The sequence below is a fragment of the Lissotriton helveticus genome, chromosome 4_1, assembly GCF_964261635.1.
Source record: "Lissotriton helveticus chromosome 4_1, aLisHel1.1, whole genome shotgun sequence".
In the NCBI taxonomy this organism is placed as follows: domain Eukaryota; kingdom Metazoa; phylum Chordata; class Amphibia; order Caudata; family Salamandridae; genus Lissotriton; species Lissotriton helveticus.
Window position 1 is genome coordinate 1,276,417,809 of NC_136063.1, and position 16,857 is coordinate 1,276,434,665.

General features: G+C 45.1%; 1 protein-coding gene across 1 annotated transcript in view; it reads left to right on the forward strand.

Moving 5' to 3' along the window:
• Positions 1-16,857, forward strand: part of NEDD9 (neural precursor cell expressed, developmentally down-regulated 9) — a 72,455-nt gene that overhangs the window by 38,500 nt on the left and 17,098 nt on the right. Inside the window, exon 3 of the mRNA XM_078687843.1 lies at positions 16,479-16,577. Coding sequence (XP_078543969.1) covers positions 16,479-16,577 — 99 coding nt within the window. The remainder of the gene's footprint in view (positions 1-16,478; positions 16,578-16,857) is intronic.

The window sequence follows — 16,857 nt, forward strand, 5'->3', positions numbered from 1 at the left end:
GCTTCCCCCTCTACCCAACCTCAATGGGGTCTTTAATTATTTTTTCGGCTTACGGGAGAGAGTGTGCCTTCTTGAATGATAGCTGCCTTTATCAACTTGTCACCCAGTACTCTATTAGCATTGTTGGTGACTTTCTGGGCTTCGGAGATTTTAATACTAAAAGAGAAAATATTTCAGTGTTTTTTTCTTTTTTGGTTCAAGTGAAACTTGCTGTCTTCTGGTGCACTCCTGTAGAAAGCTCTCCTATTCCTGAAGGGTTTTATTGGCCAACCCAACTGCGCACCTGTTCAGACCCTGATAAATATGCACACACATACCTTAGTCAGGCGTATGTGTGTAATAGCTAGTCTTGGGCACTGGACTCAGCTATTTGGTACCATGTGAGGGTTGCAATGGGGAAATCTGTGTTTGAGATGGATTTGAGCATCCAAAAAGTGTTTGATCGTTACTTTCTTTTATCACCATGTGTTGGAATGCTGCTGTGATGAAAAAGTGCAGCAATGCTCCAGTAGAGGCAGATTTGTGGCCATGACCATATAAGTTTAAAAGATGTCACTGTTGCGGATTGTCTGATTACTTACCAGTAAATACTCCTGATTCTGTTGTACTCGTCCTATTCATCACTAAATGAGATGCATTCACTTAGCCAGTCAGAAAAAAAGAACAAGAAGCATTCACTAAGTACATCCCCTCCCCCTTAGGAGGACGCCAATGAAGGCTAGAGTTATCAAGCCTTCCTCCTGTACTACCAAGCCTTGCTAGTATGAAGGCCGACAGTCCGAGAGAAAAGGACGGGCTAATTGAATGGGATGAGGATAACGAGGCACAGTAGTTAAAATTACTGGTAAGTAGTGAGACATTACCTCCAAGTACCCCTTTTCCTCACTAAATGAGGCATACCAAAGCATCTCCAACAAGGCCTTCATATTAAAACAGACACAGAAAACAAACCACAGGAAAATCACCATACATAGCAACACTCAATAGGGATTTATTAAAGAACAACACAACAGGGTGATGATAAAACCAAATTCAGTACCCCCAATCCAAAGTTAGTATTTCCATGCAACACATGCTGCAACCATAATGTTTCACAAAAGTATTAGGAGTAGCCCAGGTAGCTGTAAGACAAATGTCAGCAATTGACACATCACTCTGCTCTGCTTAACCTTTGGCACTGCGCAAATTCTCCCGCTGTGTGGCAGAATTAATAAGTGGGCGGGATTCGGACGGCCCCTGGCCGTCCTTAGCACATGCTCACCGTTCCCTATAACAAGTACACCAAAGAAATCACTTGTTTAATCCAGCGACTGATGGACAATAAAGATGCACTTCCCCCCTTGTTAGAAGCCCCAAAGGACACAAACAAATTATCTGATCTCCTAAAGGGTTTAGATCATTCCACATAAACCAAAGGGCCCTTATGCCATCGATCAAATGCCACTGACACCCTGAAGATGAGTCCATGTTTTCAGACAAAGCCAGAAGAAGGATCTCTTGATCTTTATCTATCTTGGCTTCCTATGTTGGAGTATGGATTTACATGGACAAATCAACCAATGCCTACATTTTTGATCTTCTTGCCTGGTTTCCAAAGATCTACCAAAGCACTCATTGCAAAGAGAGGGGCAAGTGAAGGGGAGAACGGTATTTCATCTACTTGGGCATGGTTGTGTTCCTCCACAAAATGATTGACCACCGAGCTGGTTCAGAAGTTGTTTAGGATCCTATTCTTTTTGTCTCACCATTCCAGAAATGCCACAGCAGATGTAGGATCTATGGTAGAGTAAAGGTGAAGCAGCCATCTAGACCCTGAACAAATAGAGATTTATGGAGTTGACTTATCGCGGGAATCTATCCAGACATGACCTTCACAGTTAAGACAGGCATAGATAAGGAGAACAACATGCTGTTTATAAATATTTAACCCACCCTAAATGGAATAGAGGGTGAAGTGGTAGTGAGTGAAAATTAGTTGATTGTGGAGATGTGGGAAGGGTTCCCTTTACAATTGCAGCATCAATGAAGTGCTACCATTTGCCAAAGGGTTATTTGTCCAGAGAGAGAGTGTGGGTGTGTTTGTGTCTTACTCTGTATCATGGTTGTCCTGCAAGGAGCACCCAAAAATAGGATGGGCATCAACCACATTTTGAACTCCAGAGAATATTCCTGGTTACAGTTGGGCTGTCGTGGCATCTATCAAGGTAGACTTGACCCAATCTGCACATCAGGACTGTCAAAAGAGCTGCCTCTCCCAGGGAATCTGGCGGGTGCATCATAAAGAGGTTTTTAGACCTCTGCAAGACTAAGTAGGGGAGGAAGACCTTGTTGGTTATTTATTTTGCACACTTAGGGCCAAATGTATGACCTTTTTTGCACTCGCAAACGGAAGATCGGCCGTTTGCGACCTCAAAAAAGTGTCCTGGCATGTACAAATGCTGTTTTAGGAGTCACTGACTTGCAAAATAGCGTTTGCGACTCTCGCTATTAGGAAGGGTCGTCCTTTCCTAATAGCTAGTCTAAATGCCATGTACTATTGTTTTGCAAACGCATTTGCGGCTGCAAAACACTCGCAGTTTACCACCTACTTCAAGTAGGTGGTAAACCACTCTCAAACGGCAAGGCGTCCCCAGGGGACCTCTTCCCCCTTTGTGAGTGTGTGAACATATTTTTTTAAGAGCAGGCAGTAGTCCCAGGAATCACCGCTGCCCTTAAAAAATAAAATGGAAGCTTCCATTTTTCTTTTTTAAATGCATCCTGTTTTCCTTTAAGGAGACACGCAGATCTTGGGTGCACGCACACCTCTGCCTTGGACACACGCACACCTCATGCACACGCAAACATCAGGATTGGGCACAGACACAGTCACATCTCAGGCACAGACACACGCACATTAGGCAGGCACACACACTCCTCAGGCTTGGATACGAGCACACCTCAGGCACACGCACACGCACTACTCAAGCACACCTCAGGCTCTGGCACAACTCAGGCTCGGGCACACGCACACACCTCAGGCTCGGGCCCCCACACACACCTCAGGCACACTAATAACTCGGGCTCACTTGAACCTCAGGCTCGGGCACATGCACACCTCAGGCACACGCATGCACACGTCAGGCACATGTAGACCTTGGGCTCGGACGCACGCACACCTCATGCACATGCAAACGTCAGGCTTGGGCACAGTCACACGCACACCTCAGGCAGGCACACACGCACCTCGGGCTCGGATATGTGCACACCTCAGGCACACACACACCTCGGGCTCGGATATGCGCACACCTCAGGCTCACACGCACCTCGGGCTCGGATATGCGCACACCTCAGGCACACACACACCTCGGGCTCGGATATGCGCACACCTCAGGCACACACGCACCTCGGGCTCGGATATGCGCACACCTCAGGCACACACACACCTCGGGCTCGATATGCGCACACCTCAGGCACACACACACCTCGGGCTCGGATATGCGCACACCTCAGGCTCACGCACTCGGACACAGGCTCACCTTGGTCCCAGACAGAAGCAGGCAGAGCTGGCTGAACCTGGAAGTGATTTGGAAGCATACCGTTTTAGCCCAAACCTTTCTTTTTCGTCAGACTGTTGCTATGTGCGTAAATAAATGACCTCAGCACTGACACTCAGCCCATGTCTGCCCGTTCTTTTTTTAGATGGGATATATTCTGCCTAGACAGCGTAGGCTCACCTAATAGTGACTCACTTTTATTTGTGGTCCACCGGAGAAAGCGTCTGGCAGCCATGGACAGGGGCCAAAAGACCGAGTGAAAGCAGATGTGCAAAAAATTCAGAAATTGTATTATGGGGTTTTGGAACAGCTTTTAAGTCAACATGTGAAGTCTGTACACTTCTGAAGCAAAACTGCAAATGACAAACGGAGATTTCGATTGAGCAATCGAAATTAACTGAAGGAGAAATTCAATAGTGCCTTTGTCGAGTTTGCATCTGTATCCACATTTTGTCCCAAAACACTTGCACGCTTTGATGCTATGCAAGGTTCTATGGCAAAAGACACACAAATGATGGACGGAATGCGGAACAAATCAAACATTCCCCCCAGTCAAGAGATGTCGGTTAAATTCATAGTTCTTTTGCTTGTCATGCCACCCGAGTGTGGTACCAGCCGTATGCACATCAGTCTTGACCCTGCTCCTCATGGGAACCTTCCAGCCCGAACTGCCAGGCCAGGTTTCTCTGGACTGGAAACAAGTATCGTAGGACCGGTTTCGGGGCATCACCCCATATCAGCCAAGCTAGCTTGAATCCTAAGGGACCCACTTCTGGGCATACTTGGTGCACTAAGGGCAAAGCAAAAGACACAAATGATGGACAGAATTCAGAACAAATCAAACATTTCCCCGCACCCTCAGTCAAGAGATCTGGGTTAAATCCATCATTCTTTTGCTCACCATGCCACCCCACTTTAGAATCAGCCATATGGAAGAACGTAGGGGCATATTACCAAGGGGGGCGATAGACAATTATCGCCGATTTAGCGGCGATAATTCTATCGCCCTATTGCAAGCTGTCGCTAACTGATTTTAGCGACAGCTTGTAGGCGATAGCGAGCGGTTTGGGGCCCTCTTTGCATGTCAGCGATGTTTATCGCTAATGACATGCAAAGTGGGCGTACCCAACCCATTAGCGACTGAAAGCAGTCGATAACGTTGCTATCGCCTATTAACAAGGCAGGCGTTACGTTGGAAATGTTCTCGCTAAGCGCGAATATCTCCAAAAACTAACGCCTGCTCAGACCAGTTCTTAGCCATGTTATCCAATGGGAGGTGGATAAAATGGCAACAGGGCTAAGAGCATTTTGTCGCTAATGCGTGAATATCGCTGTATTCTCAGCGATATTCACGCTATCGCCGGAAAATTTATCGCTTTGGAGATAAACGTTGCTAATAGCACGTTATCTCAGCGATATTTTCCAGCAATGCTTAGAGATAAAAAATTTGTTGCTAAGCCTAGTTAGCTATAAATATCGCTAATCGTTGGTAATATGCCCCGTAGTCTTTTTGAAGGAGGAACCTCATTTTGCCCTTTAATGCCCTTATATAAGGGGGCAAGTAATCTAATTTTGGTAGCAATGGGTGTTTGCATCTGAAATTTGGGCAGGAAAAACCTGGAACAAATTACGGAGCAAATAGTGCAAAAACCTGGTTGCTCAGCCTGGACTATTTGAAAACCTGCACGACTACAAATCATAATCTGTTGCAAACTGCGCACCCGGCATTTATAGCGCTCCACACAACTGCTAATTAACGGGTGCACAATTTGCTGTCACGATTGCTTGTCATTTGTGATATGGTCCTTAATGGAAGCTGGCTTAAGATTTTGTGAGAAGTTCAGTATTTCTCCTGCACCCTTGTCTTGTGCACCCATATACATTGGTTCATTGAAGTTGGCTACAGCAATGTGAAGGGGTAGACATTTCCTGAGTTCGCCCACTCTAGATTCGTTGGTGCAGTCAGTGTGCGTGCAGCGCAGAGCTTGGGTTGGTAATGAGGCCTCGGAGGGGAATGCTGGGAGGTGGGGGGCTTTTCTTATCCTTTCAAAGTCCTTACTGGCACTTCTGTTCCTAGCGAGGCGAAGTCCACCTGCCCCTGTCTATAAAGGGGGCGAAAAGGGAGGCGGGGGCCGTACAGGTCAGCCCTGTTTGCTCCTTTGCTGAGGGCTCAACGCCATCCTGTCAAGGAAGAGTTACAGGGTGGAAAGAAAGGATTTGTTTCATGCAACTTTTCTCACGTCGTGTTCCCCCATGCCCCACAGCCCTCCTCTATCAAAAGAAAGAAAAACAGCTCCAGGTGGCACCCAGGATGTGTCCTTCAAACGAGACATGGGGTGGGAAAGCGGCAATATGTAGCAGAACTGGGGAAGATCAAAGCCTGGTCAGATGCCACTTGGTGTTTATTTTCACTGTGGTAATGATGTAGAATGGAGGGGAATGCAGAGTTTTGACAAACGTTGAGAACTCAGGGGAGGGAGATGTGTTGCACGCTAGCCACTACCGCCTACCTTTCACATTCCCTCCATCAATATTAAGGGTACTGTTTATTCAACATCTTGAGCACGTTGTTGAGCTGAAGAGAATTTATTTTATATCCACGTGAAGGACTTCTTCCTCAACATTTACCATGGCCATTAATGGATGCCGAGCGGTATCATACGTGTCAACTCTCCCATAGTTAACTTTCCCTTTGTATATGCATTATTCCTTTTAAAATATCCCTCTCTCCAGTGAAAGTCAAGTGGCAATATTTCAGCTTTTGCTCTGTTTGTACATGTATGAATAGCTCTGTTTTCAGTGTGCGACATTTTAATTACACATGTTTGGGCGAAGTGAACACACCCTGTAAGCTTTAATGCAACAGTAAAAAGAACAAAGCAAGTAAACACCACGCAGGAATTTGAGTAGAACATACTTTATAAGATTGTGCTGTACAGTTACATATTTAGGGAACTGTTTGCCTTCTTATTAGGTGCCTGAGTTTGTGTGTGTCCCTGCGTGTTGATTTTTGCATTGATTCCATGTGTGTGATTGGAGTCTGAATTTTTCTGTGTGTTTGTGATTCAATGTTGTGCCCTCATGTTCTGTATGGACTGTGAATGTGTGGTCATTTTCTGTGGTGGTAGCAAGTTTCTTATGTGTTGAATATTCATGTCTATGTAGATTATTTACCCATTTGGGCAGCACAGATCACTGTGGCCTTTGAAGTGTGTGACGAATGTTGTGCAATTTGATACCTGTTCTCCTGAGAAGTTTGTAATCTAACTAAACAAAGAGAGCTATTCTTGTAAGTTCTGAGCCAGTCATAGTGTGTTTTTACTTCTGACTCACCGGCCTTTCCCCACCTAAGCCAACCTCCTCCCCCAGTCAGTTTGTAGTACGGGCTTTGAAGAGTGGTGGTGGAGCCCTCTTAGAAACTGAGACGGGGTGAATCACTGCACTGCATGCATTGCAGCTGACACACTCTTCCAGCCTCGTTCCTCCTAAACGGGGAACAGTCTTGTGAAAGCGATCCAGGCCCGGCATGTGGTGCCACTCCAAGGCATTTTTCATGACACACAACACAAAAATCACTTGTGTGCTCTTATTTTAAGTTGCTGGGTAAAGACAAGAAACCTCTTCATTTTTTTTTATGTGTAAGCGTGCCCTTCAGTGTGGGACACACCACAGGCTGGATGTATGACGTTACAACGCATGCTTTTACCACGCATGCTGTTACAACGCAGTTTTTACAACGCATACCATTACAACTCATAGCGCTTTGGGGTGCTGGATAGTGAATAGTTTAATTTACTATTCCAACTCCAGTCCCCGTGGACACTAGGGAAGGTGTTGGATAGTAAATTAAATCTATTCCCTATCCTAGAGCGCCCCCCCCAGCGCAATGCGTTGTAATGGTTTTTGTTGTAAAACCTGCGTTGTAATAGCACTGCGTGGTAAAAGTTGCGTTGTAAAGGATGTTTCCCCCACAGGCTCAATGATCTGCAGGCAGTATATGTATCAGTAGCACTGATTACTGAACCATCGTTCGCTGGATCGACCCTCTCTAGGCACTGATCACCCTACCGTCCATTTGGGGATATCCTAGAGTGCCCACCCCAGAAATCGAAGAGCGTAGCTCCTTCAGTTTTATTCTCCTTCACAGGCATTGCCAGAACGGTTATAGAGATCAATTGAAGATGACTCAAAGATTAAAGAGAAGATGTGTTCAGACATTGGAAGAAGGAAAGTGTGCAGTTGTGTTTCTTTCAAACTTTAGTTAGTGCATTGTAAATGTTACAATTGCATTACATTTAGGGGACTAGTTCAGGTTTAGAGTTGGAGCTGAATCCCATGTTTCAAACAGGAGGTGTTCACTGATTGTGGGAATTTAAAAATCCAAGAAGCCAAATGGTAACAATTTCTCGACATAATGATATTTTTGGACTCGTAGAGTGAATATCCTGGCACTTCGTGCTTGTCTGCTTTTCTCCTAAATATTCCAAGACCCCACCACCATCTTTATGCCACTGTTTCATGGTAACCAGGAGCAATAATGATTGTTTGTACCATGCCACCATCTCTCCTTCCCCTCGATATGCTTCATTTGATTTTATACCACTGCCAGAATTGAAGATTATGACATGCTGTAGGTAAAATGAAAGGGCGGACGTCGAACAGCAGTGCAAACCCTATTTTCATTCTATGTTCTTCCTTTCGCTACAAGCAAATACATCCGCTTATCGCCAATGCCTCGTACAGACACCTCAAAGATGCCGGAGACTGCGTGTGATGGGCCAGATACATAGACAGCAGAAGGCTTTCTTTGATGAGCTGACCTCAACGGAGAGCACTATATCATTCTGGTTGCTTAATAAGTACTGCCAGCCTTGCTTTTTCCCGCCTCTACACAGCATGCTCGAAATACACCAAAACTAGCAATGGCTAGCTATAATGGATTGGAAGTTGAGCGATTATATTTCAAGGAAACCACTTTCTGGAAAACTTGTGGGGGTGAAATGCACGTAAGCTCAGTAACTACTCTCCTGTCCAATTCCTACCTCAATTAAAACACTGAGCAAGTGTTACCATTTCTGGGTTAGATGAAGCATCATGTTTTTCAAAGTGCCGTATGAGCAAACGGATGTCCTTGCAGGACCCTAGGAATTAACTCTATGTACTCTGACTGTCAAACAGGTGGTCTTGCTTCAGTATCCAGATGCTACATACCTCTCAGTAGGGGCTTCTGCGTACAGCCTACATTTTTTCCAATCAGTGAAAAGTCAAAAAGTATGTTTTCGGCTTTATTTATTTATAACGTTTATTTTCAGTCACTGTTTTTTCGTCTGTGTTCTGCCACTGAAACATTATGGAACAACAGTCTTGGAACAGATTGCCTGTGTGCATCAAGACACCTGTGTGCCCACTTGAGGGCTCAGGTCTTGTCTAGAGGTCAGTGTACCTCTCACAGGAAGTGCTGATCTGTGCTAGTGCTGGAGTTCCTCGCATGTACCAGTTTTGCCAGACTCCGGCTTTTCAGTTTATTTCTTGTCATATTGTTCTGTATTTCACCGTCAAACTGAACACGAGAGGCATGTTCTCTTTTTACTATGACCCAAGGTGACACATGTACTTTCCTTCCTTACCTCTGCATGGTTACTTTTTTGTCTACCGTAGCACCTGAAGTATAATGCGAAGTTATGCTGTACACCCGCTACAAAATTTGACAGGGGGGTGTTGAGGTGTCTCACCCAACTGAACCTATTGAGTGCTCAGCCAGTCCACTTGGAAGATATTAAATCTTCTAGGTCTCACTGGATGGTGCCCATGCCTTTCCCGCCCCGTGGCTGAAGGGGACTATATTGAGGGCCATATACATTTTTTAAGGTCTGTGACAGCATCCTCCGCCACGTAATTGGTAATGAGGGGAAAGCTTTGCACATACACTATTAATGTGTTAAAATTGCATAATATAATGTGCTGCATCATGCCTCATAACGGTCCTGTCCTTGACACATAATTTAGTCAATCCTGCTGCATTCTTTTTTTACTTAATTCTTGCGTAGTCTCTTTGACCCTGCCTATACCATACCGCTGTACGCATATTTAACTTCTAACCACCCAGGTCTCCTCCATATTTGTCTTGAAACATTTCGAAATCGAAAAAGTATTAATCATGCGTACTAGTAGAATCTCACCCAACCAGTGGGAGCTGCACAGATGGGAATCCCACACTTGGCTCAGACAAGACTTGACCCCTCCATTCTCTGGCCATTTTTTCAGAGCCGTAATCCAACACTAGCCCTTTCAGACACCCATCTGACCTCAGCAGAAGAGTCTAAAAATGAACAGCTGGGAACTCTATCAGAGGAACCCACTACAAAAGCATATGCCGTTTCCTAGGCTCGTAACGGGGCCCACACAGCCATGTAAAGTTGCAGTTGCTGTTTAATGATAATTTAGGGATCCATTTTTCATTTTCTTGCTTGGAAAATATCTTTTGGGGTGCACAGAAGAAAATTCAATTATGTAGAATCCCTTTGATGGCACCTTTAGAGGTGAGCTCCCAGCTGTCCATTCCTCGTGCAGCAGAAATGTGCACGCTGCTGACCTCTCCCCAGCAGAAACTGACATAAGGAATGGTCTTTGGGACAAGAAGCTGATTACTGTTTTTTCCGTCCCTGTGTGTAGCTACAATTTTGCCACTGTCCCCAGTCTTTTCTGGGAAATGGCGGGCAGTGTGTCTGTGGTACACCATCTGCCTGTTTCCATGTATAAACAGGGAAAATTATTAGTTTGGAAGATTGGTTTGTTATTCAAGCCCAAATTACCACAACACAGATACATGTCTGCCTGACAGTAAGCTGGGTCATGTGTCTTGGGAAGTGCCCTCCAAAACTTCAGGAAAGCGAGTCCTGGGATTACACAGGGATGAAAGGGTTGTCATACAGCCGTTCTTCATGATACACTGTTTAGTCAACCAAAATGAGTGCATTGCGTTATTGATTATAGGGGAAACAGCATTTTTACACGATTCTCCTTTCTGGGTGGTGTGATTCAGCAAATAAGACCACAGCAACAAAATGGCAGACGTCTGTATTTTTTTTATTCCAAATTACTGTTTCTAAAAAGGGCGAGGGCAGGGAACTGCTCTTTGGTCAACCAACCACTGGAATATAGGCTCCTAGCTAAAATGTCTGTAAAACTGGAGATTTGTGCGACACCACCCCCCTCAGTACTTGTCCGTCCCCTGGTAACTCTTGCCCAATGGCGTTTCTAAAGGCGATTGCTTTTTATACACATGTACATTGTCCTATTTCAACATTTTAAGTAAACATGCAAGATTGTGTGTTTCCTAAAAAAGTTGTTCTTTTTCGGAGAGAAAGGTTGTTGGATAAAATAGTGTGGCAAGTTGTGTTTTTCTTTCTGTGACATTCAACAGCCTCGGTGATGTGGTCCCTCGGTGGTGGGGTCCCAGGGCAGACTAAATGAAGCTGTGGCATGGGCCTCATCTGACCCCTCTCTAGAAACCCACTGCTCTTGCCTCTTCCTACCCGCAGGCTGTTTGCATCTGACCTGGCGCACATCCTAAATGTATGCTTTGCAATGCTTACACATAGGCATATCACTATAACCAAACCAAGACTGTCTCACTCTCAATCTAACTGTTACGGGTATCACCCAACACATTGATAAAGCCTTTGAATTGCATATGCCACTTCCAGTGTTATAGCAGACTAAAAAACAGTTATGTGGAATCTGTCAATTCTAGCAATACCAGACAAAGTCAGCAGAAGAATACAGTATATTCATGCTTTGCGTACACCAAAAAAACTGTAACTTCCAATTAAAAAACGTAATCAGCATCAATCTTCAGAAATCAAATCGAATGTTGTGTATTTTCCTCGTGTTGATCTAAAGGGCTAGTTTTAGAGCTCTGCCGAATTTTTTATGGTTTCCTTAGAGCACATTTTCGAGGTCTACCTGGCTGAAAAAAGTCCAAAGTTTGCACACTACTTGCAGTCCCTACTCCGTCACAAACCTGGTCTGCAAGTGGATCAAGATTACTTGACATGAACCTACATTGAGGTCGTGGAATTAGAATAAAATAATTCTGTTAATAGCGGGGCACTCGGAATGCGACCAAAATATAACTAAAAGCTAGCGAACAGGCAAGTGTTGTCCTTGCTGACTCGAACGGCCCTTCTTAGCAGCTCACAGAGTGCTTCCGGTGGGCGGTGTGTGTGAAGTTAGGCTTTGGCCGGGTTCCAAGCCCCTTCCATTCTGGTACTAGGAAACCTTTTCCCCTCATTGTGTTCCGAGAAGCCAGACACCGCCCTCTTTTACTTCAAAGATGGGCGTCGACGCTGATGTGTGCCCTGGGAACCGGCTCTGCTGTCCGCTCTTTCAGGGTCATTTGATACTGCCTACTGCTGCGTTCTCGTTTAATACAACTATGTGATTTTTCCTTTTTTTAAATATTCTAAGTTACTATTTCGACGGGCGTTTGTAAGCGTAGAGGCGACAATAGTTTTTTTTTACAAAAGAAGTGCATAAACGATGTGTACATTTATATGTGATTAGTTAGATTTCTGCAGAAATTGAAGTTGTCATGGTAACCGGGCTAGAAGTAATTGATACGTGACTCAAATGGAAATGTAACCCAAACAGCAATACTTTTAAGCTGAGGTAGCTCTCCATATAGGAGAGAACCGGAATTAATTTAATATAGTGCTGCTGCTCACATTAACTAAGTGGCCGTGGGGGCAGGGAACCGGAGCCCAGGGAAAAAATAATTTAAAAAAAGCACACTGAACAAGAAATCAGAAAAATCAGAATAGAAAATAAGCAAAGAGGGAGTAATTGAAGTCACTGAGGGCGTATAATCGGAATAAGAGGCAGGAAATCAGACACAAATGGGGCAGGAAGTTATTATATCGTGATTAGCAGCATGGAACCCAAGGAGGAAGATTGGAAACTTCCAATTAGATAATCTGTGAGTAAGGGAATACAGGTATTCTAGTTAACACATGGTGGTGGGATTCTAACCGTGCAAGAACTGAGCATGTAAGATAGTTCATCGCCCATTTCATCATACCTGTTTTGTAACGCGGCATGTCACGTCGCTGACAGCGGTTTAAAACGGGCTATTACCAGTGCTCTGAAGCTTCAATGGCGTTTCTGAGGTCTGATTTGCCCAATCACAATTTCCTCTTACGATCTGCACTCCATTCCGTCTCTCACTGTGATAGAAGAGAGACTCTTCGTATCGCCAAACCATGCCAAATCTGGCTGTGTCTTCCAATGCCCGCGCCAGGACACTCTAGAGTAACAGTGCGTGCTACAAATTCAAAATAACATAACATAACAATGGATACACTCTCTCTATCCCTCATTTTTTTCCATGTCTGTTCCGCCATCTCGCCTGTCCACACCATCTGCAGATCTATCGACTGTTCTATTTGGTGCCCAAACAAAGACTACTTAGGGAGAATGGCTCTTAATGCAAAGAGAACTATTGAGGCACCAAATTTGACCATCTTTTGGGTCTTTTCAGGTAAAAGGGGCTGATCCTGAGCCCTTGATCCTGGCTGTACCTCCAGCGATCTTACCAGTGCGCAAATAACCACCCGGTTTCTCTGTATCTCCTTACACGGCACAGAGGAATTAAAGTAACAGTGCGTTGTTTTCCCAGGAAACCTGCAGTGTGTTATTGTTACCCACCTACAAAGAAGCTGCATCAATAGACTTGCAGAAATTCACAGAGTATCATTAGCATTACTACTCACTTCAAACTAAGCATTTTCTGCTGTTCTGATCCATTAGCCTACTTGTTAGCAAGAACTAAGTTGGTGCATAGATCCTTATATAGCACTTTCTTGAATTCATGGTAAGGATGAGCAGAGATCATATCCTGGCTAGGTGCAGGAATTCTGAGCATTCGCCACTGACATCCTACATAGCACATAAATGGCAAGATTACACCGACTTAACTGTCTTTTGAATAGTCTGTATAGCTTTTCCCCAGAACTGGTTTCAAAAGGCAGTTTCTGTGAATTAACATAATGAGGGCTCATACTTGACCCATTACTTGGGTCGGAAGGTATCACACATTCATATTGGACCCATTTGTGGTGGAGTGTTTGAGCTCCTCGGTATAGCCATTTCAATGTCCTATTAGCCAAAGATGCATGCCAAGTGTTGTGGACAATTAGTCCCTGAAGGCCGATAAGTGCTGGCAAATTATAAATACATGGTAGCATAAAAAAACATCCTGACACTGCGCTGGGTACCACAGGGATCCAGTGCCTCTCGTGCAGTTTTCCACCATCTTGCGTTTCAGAATGTACACTGCTACTTAATTGTCTCTGGCAAAGTCTCCATGTACCTCCTTTCCGAGGCTGGTTTAAATGGGTTGTAGGGAAAAACATGAAGAGCATTAATATTGGATCTGCTCTTGCGAGGGCAGTCCAGCTGCGAATTACTGCCGTAAGAGCTGATGCAGATCCCATTGTGGTACAGAAGAGTGGAAAGTGTTGGTAACAAAGTGTCGGCACGTATCTGTTCATCACTGCATGCTGTTCTACCAGATAAATACAAACCAGAAATACATCAGGAATAGCAATTAATGGCCCACTTAAATATCTCTGATAGAATCTGTATCTGTTTACCACCAGAAGTGGGTGAAGCAATCCTTTGCTTGTAAAGAACATCATGAGAGTTCAGTTTAGACCTAGTTGTGCCAGCCTGGTGGCTGCAAAGTACAGGTATCGATTCTTCACATGTCCTGTTGGCCAGAGACGCAAGCCCCTTGTGTTGCGGTAAATTAGCGGTAAATTAGCACCAAAAGTCAGAAGGCAGGTGCTGGCAAGAAATGGTTAAAGATCAGCCGATAGCCCATCCTCTGCGGTGCTGTACCACAGGAATCCTGAGCCTCTGTTGCCAGTTTGTCTGATTCCTTAACAGAAAGTTGATGCCAACATAAACCCCCCAGTATGGCTTTCACTCTAGATTACATGGACGTTTAGTGGGAAGGAATTCAATGAGGATTCATATTGGGCCTGTTTGTGGCGGCGTGGCCCAGCTGTCGGTCAATGTCCCGTCCTTCGATGGAGCAAGGGCTGTGTTGTGGTAAATTATTCTCCGGAAGGGAGGACTCTGCTGGAACTCCCGTAACCACTGAAGTCTCCGAAAGAAGTTAATATCTACGTGCCACTGCAATGGCAGGCACCAATATTCTCAACCCAAGAGCAGACGAGCTTCTCTAAGCGCATTCATTCACCATGTTCCCGAGGATGGATCCCTCACGGCAGCATCGGTCGCTCCGCGTTTCTCCCATCGCTGGCCTGGTAGAATAATCACTTTAGTACAAAGGGGCCATTTTCTCGCCAGCGGTTCTCGATGCTTCTGCTTGTTGTGAGCATGCAGTCTCTGGCGCCGCATTCTTGGCATTCATCGGGGCCTTGTTGAATGTCGCATTGTGAGCCAGCCACCACAGGAATGTGGCACAGTGATTCCAGGGGCAGGTGGAGGGGTTCCAAACGTTAAGAATAGACTTTCTTTATTACACCTCTAGCTGCACCTTTTGGGTCACCTTTTCAGCCCAATGTAGGAAGAGGAAGGGGACTGCAGCTGCTTTGACTTTGCTGCCTGGTTCTGATTTGGACACATCCTGTCTTCTCCTCTCCGTTGGCTTGAGTGCCCTTAGACTTGTGGGATCAACCAGGCAAGAGACAGCCTGGTAAAGATTCACAGCCCCTTCACTCGCTTCCCCATAGTTATTCCCAGTTCACTTCAATCTGAACCCTCTAATATTACTGGAGTGCAGGCCTTACCAGTAAGAGCAGCTAACATTTGTCCTGACCAGGCAGACTCCTAGTGTGTGCTGCCATCATGACTGCCTTCAAGGCGTGCTGGCTGGTCACGCCATTCTCCCTGTCGGTTCCTAGCTGAAGTGTACAGTACGTTGATACCAATGTATCTAGTAAATTGTTCAGTGGCAGAACTCCCAAGCTCGTTGGCACTAGAGACCAATCAGATGCCATTTTGGAACGGATTTGTGAGGACTGTGGCATGGCATCTTGAGAGGGCATTGTTTCCTGAGATTTCAGCGCAAACGCTGTAGAACTTGTGCAAACTGTAGTGCTGACGAGTGAGGACCACTGGTTCAGACTAGAGGGGCTCTTAGCGTCTGCCATTACGTCTTACACCAGAAATGCAGTCAGTGGACAGTTCTGATTTAACCGGCAAAAAGAAGTTTGAAAATGTTCAGGCCCCAGAGTAAAACACCTGGCCATACAGGAGCTCCCACCCAAAGTTACTTTCACACCAAAACGTCCCTACCCTCCCCTGCCTCTTACCCTCCCAGGACCTTCGAGGAGCCAGGAAGAAGTCGATTACCAGTAGACATTGTACATAAAAACATGGGGGGCAGACAGCAGGGGACGGCCTGCCTCCCTCCCTTCGAGGCGTTTGTATGTAGGGTTTGCCTAAGGTGCATATTACCGACGAGGCGCCTTTATTTTTATCTGCAAATGCAGCAAAGAGAGCCGGGGGCGGCCGAGCAGGGCCAAGCCTCTGCTTTCTGAATAATTGGACAATTTTCCTTTCCCAGGAATCTCAATAATCGAAAACAATTTAATGGAGGGCGTGCAGAGGTCCGAGGAAGGTAATTTGATGTAAAATATAGTGTGAACATTTCCCTTCACTGCCACAGCCTTGATGTGGGGGAGGGGGCAATGAATTGTATAAAACCAACCGATTTCTAAACGTCATCCCTGAATTGTAATCCGATGAACAGCGACAGTTGACCGAGTGGTACTTGTTTGCGGATTTTGATGTTCCTTTTTTTTTTATTTAACAGTGAAAACCTGTGTTCTGAACAGAAAAGGCTTCTCAGCAATGAAATACAAATAATTAATACCTACTTTGTTTTTTCTTCCCTAATTCTCTCGGAACATGCAGGTGGTGACTCCCATCCGGGTAGGCCAAGGTTATACCTACGACTTCCCGCCCAAGCACCAATCAGACACATATGACGTCCCTCCCATGCGCCCCCAGCAAGTACGTATATGGCAGAGAGATCAAATGTACTAGAAGCCTCATTTTAAGAAAGCAGCATTTTACCACCAGAGAGCTCCTTTTGTTTTTAACTGTTGTGTCTCTTGATTCCTGTACAAAATCTGTTAATTATTCTCATTATTTAAACGCCTGACTCTTGGGCTCTAAACCGAATTTAAAGCCATGCACGAGCTTGAATTTTTCCTAATTCACATAGTTGGATTTTGTTTTTTTTAGATCTGTTTATTGGGTTATACAACACCATGCAGACATACAGTAATTG